The following is a 7927-nucleotide window of genomic DNA, read 5'->3' as shown; positions in this document are numbered from 1 at the left end:
CGTTACAAGAAGGCCAATAGACGACAGGGTTGTTGGTTTCTTTTCTGTGATTGGCTAGCTGTCACCTGAAGGCCCGCCCCCTCTGCTCGAGCCTCAGGAGGAAGATGAGTGACCCGCAGCCAGGACTGCTAAATCATGGCAACATTCATGGACCGACTGGCTTTTCTTCAGAAAGTAAGAGCTTTTTACACGCACTGTTACCAGAGAAGACAAGTAACGGCTGTCCAGAGCATATCGAGCAGCATGTAGCGTTAAATTGTCTATTTAAATCCATCGCTGAGCCACCTTTAGCTTGCTATTGGCCTGCTAGCTAACAGTGTGAAGATATAATTTGGTGGTGATAGCTTTCCATGTTTCCCCGCATATGTTCGTATGGTTTAGTAAAGTCTACATCAGCCACACCACCATGTAACAATGGTGAAAACCAAAGTGAAGACGTCCTCTCACCTTTAGATAAACAAACTCATCACAGTATCTGGGGTATGTCATTGTTGGGGAAACTTGCTTCAATATCTTTTCCACCGATTTCAAGGTGCCCACTCTGATGAAGGCTACAGCAGATGATGACCGCCCCTGTCCCGGCTACCTTTTCCAGGAGATTGGAAGTATCCTTTGCCTCGCCCATGCTGCCCTTTGTGACCCAAGAAGGTGGTTCGCTTACATGTGGTTCACATCTAAATAACTAGCTTGATCTGAATCTAGAAGTCATACAGATCCAACTCAAGTCAATCCAAACTGTTGTAATGAATAGAAATGAATAGATTTAATCTATTTCTGGGATCAGACATGGTTATATCCTCAGCCACCACTCCAGAAATCTCCCATGAGTCTTTAGGTTGTGGTCAGTGTTTGTTGGAGTACCTTTTGGAGAGACTGCAAGTTGAGTCCTGTCATGTAAAACTCAAGGTGAGATAAGTGTAAACAATGAGCTGGGACTGTCAATGTTTGTTAAACAACATTCATATCAAAATTCCTTTTTTGGTGTTTTTAGGTGCTGAAGATCTTTGTCCATCTCTGCGGCCATGGATCAAACTATTTCCTCACAGAACTTAGAAGGAACTCCACCTTCATCCAGCAAGCATCAGGTTAGATGTGGCGCTGTCAAGCTCCTTTTAACACTCAAAACTCATTTAACGCAGCTCCTCTCTGACCTGAATATGCTCATTTTTGGCCACTGGGCATTTTCATTACCCCAAGTTTATAGTGGGCCACCTGATCCCATTCATGGCACAGCATTATACCAGAAAGTGAGGAATACAGCACAGGTGAGACACAGTTTGTATCTCATTACAATGTCACCTGGCCAAACTTACAGTCAATCTTTTTTTGTTTGCAGGAAGTGGCCAGGTTGCTCTTCACGGACACAATTTCCAACAAAAGCATCATCTCCCCTCTCAACATGGCCCCCCCAACAATGGGTGAGCAACACCTCATTGATAGTGACCCTACGCAGTCCTTAACAGTTATTTCACTTAAACCAAAACCAGTGGCAGATTTGTATTTATTCTGAACGCACTGGAAACGCCTTAAAAATATTCAGGTTCAGTTTATCTCACAAAACCTGGACATAACTTGCATGCTATCACGGATGTCTTTACTTAATTTGTAATCATATACCGATTAGGTAGTTGGGATAGACCTGTGCTGTCCAGGGTCAGTCCAGAGAATGAAAGCCAGTTAGGCAGAGGAAGTAAAACACCTGCATATATGGGCCAGGCCAGACACAATAAACCTATAATGATGGGAGGTATTAGAAGCTGCTCCTACAGTCATAATAAGTACAGTCTGGCCACTGATAGACATGACCTCAGTCTCCATGAATGAACAAATAGTGAAAGTGCATGGCTGGCTATGTATGTATGTTAGAGGCTTTAATTGGTTTCATACAGCTCTGAAAGCCAACTTTGTTTCTTTCTGCTCAGGTATGGGCTCAGCAACTTCCCACAGATCAGGCATGCAGGGATTTGGATACAGTCCAGGCAAGAAAGGGACAGGTGATTGATGCACCCACAGCCAAGACACTCACCTACCCACACAGCTACGCACATACACATACACTGACCACAAAACAAATCAAGCTGATATATGTGCCTGTGCATCCCAGCAGGCAGCGATTCAATACTGGATAAGATCCAGAAAGCTGCAGAGGTAGTAGCCAGTGCTGTCCTTCCGCCAACTGAACACCAGGGCATCCGTCTCCACGAAAACCATTACAGGGCTGTGGTTGCGCCGTCAGCACCCATTGAGGTGGCCGTGCCAGCTTGTGCCTATAACCTGCCTGCTCACAGACCAAAAGGTCAGACGTTGGTGTAAAGGAGAAGTGGACTAAATATAAATATTCACTGTATCTAACAGTGTATGAGTCACTGACAAGGTCACACTGCAGCCTCAGCCTTCTGCGTTGAAACCCTAAATATTCACCCTGACACCCCGGATTATCATGTGTCCTCACCACAGCAGTGACCCAGTGGTGCCCAGGTCAGGTAGGAGGTGGCTGGGAAGAGACAGACAGTGGCAACAGCTCCTCTCACAACTCTTCTCAGGACATTGCAGCCAACAGCAGGATGTCTGTGGGCAGCAAGTCAGCTGGTACTGGAAGTCAATCTGGGGCCAGTAGAGAGAGCAGTGGGGACCTGTCAGAACGGTTAGTATCAGCCTGTGTCGGGAGTTTTATTCCCTGGACATCCTTTTCTTCCTGTAATCCCAGTGTAGTGATTGGCTGTAGATCTATCTTTGGGTGCCCATGCAGGTCATTTCAGGTTTTTAACCAGTATCCAACTATCTTAATGTTTTTTCAGTGTGGTGTTGGTATAAAGTGTTTAGTAATGATTATTTTCCCATATGTATTGCCATTATTCAGATGCACATCTTCTGATCTCTAGGGTTGAAGCATTGCAGTTGGGGGACTGTGGCCAGGAGGTGGCACTGATCAGTGGACTAACTGAGGGCTCCAGAGTTTTCCTGTCCAGAGAAGAGAGCCAGCACTTCATCAAAGAGTCAGTGCATCTAAAATCAGTGTGAAGTTTGGGCTGAATTCTCCGTAGTCTTCAGGTTTTAAGTAACATGTCTTTTTCCTGATGTATTAGGTGTGCCATTCTTAACTGTGAGGTTGTGATGGAGTTGCTGTCGAGCAAACTTCAGGATCCGTCGCACACTGTTAAGATGGTAACAATGAATAAGCTTCCCTAGTTGCCTGGGATTTATTTATGTTAGTGTGCAATCCTAATGTACAAATCTGTCTCCTCCATACCTCCAGCGGGCACTGTGTGCTGTTGCATGCCTCATGACCTCTGATCTGCTTTCTCTTGAACGAATGTACGGAGCTACACAGAGAAGACTTCATCAGCTGAGCGAGGGGGCCCCAGGACCTGTGGTGAACAAAGCCACCAAGGTAATAGAGACGGAAAAAGAAAACTTCTCTTGGTGAGGACAGAAAGAGAATACTTCTCTTCCTCTTATCTCCTCCAACAGATTTTGCGTCAGTTTGAAGCTCTGATGGGTGGACCTTTGAATGCCACCCGACAGGATACAGCGCACAGTAACCGCCTGCCAACAACTATTCCGGCTGCCACATCTACATACTCAGACCCTTCAATACCAACCCAGTCTGCTGACCACACCAACCTTGTACATTATCAGCCTGGCACTTCACCCTTGGGTGTCACCCAACTACCAAATCACAAATCAACTTCCCCTTCTAGTCTGGCCTTGGCCCAGAGAGACTCACCATTGGAGCCATTGAATAACAATGATGAGGGGAAACATGTTGTCATTCAACCAGAGCCAAACAGGACTGCTGTAGTTAAACGAGCTGCTAAAGATCCAGAGCTGACCAGAAAAAGAGAGTCCTCTCCTCCCTGTGAGCAGCCCCGTCAGCACAGACTGTCTCTGTTCAGCGGCATGGAGCTGGTGACCAAGGGAAGGTTGTTATGCAACAGGGAAGAAGAAATATCCCAAACACAAACCAAGCTAATGGCTGATGATTTGAAAGAGAATCCAGATGTGCATAACTCTGACAATCCAGTTGATTCAACTTCAACTCCCCCTGGCACCAGTAAAACCAGTGAGAACGCTTCTTCAGATAGCAGCCCACCAGTGTCAGCCTTCTCGTTTCTCAAATTTTGACCAGCTTTTTACAGCTGGAACTGTTCCACTTAAACCAATGATGTCATCATATATATCCTTTTTTAAAAATCTATTTAACTTTGTAAAGTGCGATCAGACCTGTAAGGTTGTAGTATAGACAGAAGGTTCCCGTTATGTTTGGTTTGTCTGCGGTGCCTCTGTGGAAGCTGAATTTAAACAGCAGACTCATATTGAGGACTAACTGTACTCCTCAAGGTGAGGTTGAATTTCTCAAGTATTTCACAAGTATGGTTGTGTTGAATTACACATTACAACTGCTGGTTGCTTTATCTCAGGATTTCTTTGAGGTAACTACTCTTATGCCTCCACAGCACCCCCTGAAACCTCTAAGGGACAATCCCTTGATTTGTAATTTGCACTAAAGTTGCTTTTCTTATGAACTCAAAAACTACCAAGGAGAGTTGTCTTCCATATTTTTTTGGTACTAAGCTATATCAGTGTAATTGTTATGAGTGTTAGTTTACTATATTATTTATTATGTCTACCAAGTATTGATTCAGACATACCCATGAGGATGTTTGTAGCGTGCATGTCTATGATTTAAAAAGCTAATGTATGAAGAACTAAATGGGGCAAATTAAGTGTTGAGATAGTCTGCGTGCATAAACAACGTGAGGAGTTGTCTGATTGCCATCAACAAAGTGTAACAGTTGCTCATGTCACCAAAAAAAAAGCACTTCCTTAACTCTCTAACCAGTTATTTTAGTTGCATACTGTGGAAAGTACAATGTACGTGTTCATATGGTAATCAAACCTACTGGTTCCGACACTGAACACTACTGTGTCCTGTGTTAGCTAACGCAAACCAGGCTGTTGCACATGATGAACAATAAAACATGCTGTATTTTTGTTACAGCACTAACAGTTCTAAGGTGTCACATTGATATGTTGCACACTTCACTTGCAATAACACTTTATTTCAATGTCAAATGATTCAGAACGTTACATAAAATATGGATTACCATCACTTCCACACCTCTTCTTTTATTTGAAACACAGTGTACTGGTCATATTAAACCATCCATAAACAAGTATGGCTAATGACACTCCCATACACATGATGTGTTCAACATTGAAAAACTTAACACCTGGTTCTAAATTATTTTAGAGAGCGTGTTTTGTTCAAAGCACTGTGCTAGCATACTGCTGCCAGCACCAGACTCCAGCGCTTGCTCTCAGCTCTATAATTAGCCAGGGTCCAATCTGAGGTTGGATTTTGGTGATGAGACTCACAAACTCTGTTCCATTAATTTGAACCTACTGACCCAACACACCTAAATTTTCTATTCATTTAAATAGTGAAAGTAACTGAAAAATACAAGTTACCCTAACTTTATTACTTTGGTTACAGAAAACACATAAGGCCTAAAATGTCTTTTAACGCGATTGTTTTGATAATGCTCCTATCTGTAAGCTTCCCCTAATGCTCCTTGAGAGTCAATCTTTTGGCCGCCACAAATTACTTTGTGAATGGGATCACAACAACTCCCACTTCACAGATACAAATGTGCGACTGACTTTCCCAGTCAACAGTAAACAGAATGAGGAGTTATTAAGTAAAGTGCTTAGCTTTATTTAGTCTTGCAAGCACTTTGGATCATCATCACACTTTTATTGTGATTAGCACCAATGAAAATGTCCACACATCAATGCACGCATGTAAAGAGAATGATACCTCTTTATAAAGTGCACAGGGTGCGTGCACGCACACACTCACACACACTAACATACACATCAATACTGCACAGAAAACCACAGTGGCTGGGCCATGGAAAGGCGGATGTGCTTATGGTCTTGACAAATGGTACATGGCGAAGTGGGGATGAGCTTTTGTGCCCAAAATCTGTAAACCTCCCCACACATCATCCCCTTCCCCCTGAACCCAGTGCGTCACTTGAGGCTTTCAAGGAGGAGCCACCGTGCCAGCTATGTCTGCACTGATGGGCGAGGGAAAAAAGGTCAGGAGAGGCCGCCAGAGGTCACAGTCATGTCGAGCCTGGACGCCCTCTCGTCTGCAGACTGCTGAAGTGCGCCTCCCTCAGGACTCTGTTGATGTAGTCATAGGAGACAGTGCTGCCGTTGCCATGGAAACCATGCTGCAAGGAGCTGGCAGAGTCTTCAGGCTTTGGGCTGAGGGAGTACTGGCTGATGCAGTTGTTCTGACTGTGTATGCATGGCCTGGTAGTGACCACTATTGCTCTCTCTGGACTATTGATTCCATTACTGCTGTCACTGTTGGAAGACTGCAAAGAGGGAACAGAGACAGGCTCTGAATAGCAGCGTCACAGATAGAAGCAGGAGCTTTATATAAAATGTTCAGAGTATTTTCTGATAGTGGTGCATTGCATGCGGATTGCAGAGACACATATTTATATGCATGACAACAGGTTGCCTGTGCTATCCAGAAATGTCACTGGACACTCCAAGAAAGATAATACAGAATATAGATTTCTGAGATATAAAGAAATCTGACTAAACTGTTGCCTATGTGATGGAATTGAGAGTTAAGTTCAGTCTCACCTCTGAGTCCAAATCTGACACAAGCAGGCTGGGACCCCCTCCTGACCTTTTGGCCTGAGGACTCAGTTGTTGGTCCTCCTCACTGTCACAACTACGATGCCGCTTCCTGTGTAAAGCAGAAATGGAAAAGGGGATGGTCAGTTTTAAGAGCAGAGGATGGTAAAGTGAACATAAAAACTAGAGATAGGGAGTCATAAATGATGCAGGGAGGGGGAGAGAGGCAGATGATCAAAGACACTGAACATGAAGAGGAACCAAAAATAGCATCACACACTCAGGCAGTTACATGATCGGACATGTGGCACTCCCATTATGAGAGAATACATATTGACATGATTTCACTGGAGTCTACAAAGAGCTTGAACATAACACATATGTAATGACTGATACTGTGCTGTCAGGAAAACTGGAGTAATACTGTCTAGCTTCAACGATGCATTACAGTCAAACGACACAACGGTGAAATCCAATTTTGTGGAATGATGGGTCCATAATACTAAACAAGAAGAGTGAAAATGGCTCTCCGTATTACCTGTTGTCAGTCAGCATGTCTGCAGTCTTGACGAATGAGGCTTTTTGGCAGAGAAATCGGTTGACACTCCTTGTGGGCCGGAGCGGGATATCTTATTTTACAGCTTTGGCTGGATTACAGCTGATCGACCATTCAGCAGCAACTTAGTACCGCAAACTCCCCTTCATGTCATCGGGAAGTCCCAAACGTATCTCTGTGTGAGGGAGAGCTATTTCCTACCGGCTACAGCACAAACCTCAGCTGTGGGTCAGTTCAGCCCTGTCACTGCTCCGAGTCCAGCCCGCCCTGCCTCCGCCTAGCCGCCGGTACTAACTGCCTGCGGTCTGCAAAGCTAACCGGCTAACTGCTCGCAGTTGACGCAGTGAAATCTTGGTGAGCTCTCGGCATGACAGCACCGACACCACAGACAGCAGGTTAACCTGCTGGCGGCTGCGTTGTATCGGCTACTTTTTTTTTTCAAGCTAACTACTGCTGCAATATGCTAACGGAAAGTTCTTCCGCTTTCGTACTCCGTCCACCCGCCGTTAGATGTGGTTAACTGTGGCCTGTAGTCGATGGCAGTCAGACACAATCCAGTAAACAAGTAGAGAGAAGAATACACGAAATTTAAAGTTGTCCGAAGTGAGTTTACCGACACCCCGGCGCCGTTAGATGTGCCATAACGGCGGACCTGCCCAGGCTGGTCTTCAGTGCTGCTGCCGGAAACTAGAAGCTCCGCCCCTCTGTTTA

General features: G+C 44.8%; 2 protein-coding genes across 3 annotated transcripts; one reads left to right on the top strand and one right to left on the bottom strand.

Annotated features, from left to right (window-relative positions):
• The first annotated feature begins 73 nt into the window (after nucleotides 1-73).
• tepsin (TEPSIN adaptor related protein complex 4 accessory protein) lies at nucleotides 74-5013 on the top strand. Of its 2 annotated transcripts, none has more exons than XM_029528331.1 (13): nucleotides 74-174; nucleotides 533-605; nucleotides 815-906; nucleotides 992-1085; nucleotides 1198-1265; nucleotides 1337-1418; nucleotides 1923-1994; nucleotides 2108-2296; nucleotides 2458-2644; nucleotides 2883-2996; nucleotides 3087-3165; nucleotides 3257-3391; nucleotides 3472-5013. In XM_029528331.1, exons 1-13 carry the CDS (start codon nucleotides 136-138, stop codon nucleotides 4123-4125), a joined length of 1878 nt encoding a protein of 625 aa, XP_029384191.1. In that variant the 5' UTR covers nucleotides 74-135; the 3' UTR covers nucleotides 4126-5013. The 2 variants fall into 2 exon arrangements, with proteins under 2 accessions (XP_029384191.1, XP_029384190.1); XM_029528330.1 differs by having other exon boundaries at nucleotides 2105-2296.
• A 37-nt stretch (nucleotides 5014-5050) lies between these two features.
• si:dkey-21c1.1 (protein FAM104A-like) lies at nucleotides 5051-7903 on the bottom strand. The gene is made up of 3 exons (XM_029528332.1): nucleotides 7199-7903; nucleotides 6667-6772; nucleotides 5051-6389 (listed from the first exon to the last, which is right to left on the bottom strand). Exons 1-3 carry the CDS (start codon nucleotides 7213-7215, stop codon nucleotides 6132-6134), a joined length of 381 nt encoding a protein of 126 aa, XP_029384192.1. The 5' UTR covers nucleotides 7216-7903; the 3' UTR covers nucleotides 5051-6131.
• Between the last annotated feature and the right edge of the window lie 24 nt (nucleotides 7904-7927).

The sequence above is a fragment of the Echeneis naucrates genome, chromosome 19 (genome assembly GCF_900963305.1).
Source record: "Echeneis naucrates chromosome 19, fEcheNa1.1, whole genome shotgun sequence".
NCBI classification, from domain to species: domain Eukaryota; kingdom Metazoa; phylum Chordata; class Actinopteri; order Carangiformes; family Echeneidae; genus Echeneis; species Echeneis naucrates.
The sequence above is the reverse complement of the archived record's forward strand: the minus strand, read 5'-3'. Positions and strand labels throughout refer to the sequence as shown.

Excerpts from the sequence above, each read along its gene's own strand:
- tepsin (XM_029528330.1), top strand. The coding sequence starts at position 136 with ATGGCAACATTCATGGACCGACTGGCTTTTCTTCAGAAA. Across the intron at positions 1,995-2,104 it reads TCCAGGCAAGAAAGGGACAG|CAGGCAGCGATTCAATACTG; the intron begins GTGATTGATGCA and ends TGTGCATCCCAG. Across the intron at positions 3,166-3,256 it reads CGTCGCACACTGTTAAGATG|CGGGCACTGTGTGCTGTTGC; the intron begins GTAACAATGAAT and ends CCATACCTCCAG.
- si:dkey-21c1.1 (XM_029528332.1), bottom strand. Across the intron at positions 6,390-6,666 it reads TGTCAGATTTGGACTCAGAG|TCTTCCAACAGTGACAGCAG; the intron begins GTGAGACTGAAC and ends CCCTCTTTGCAG.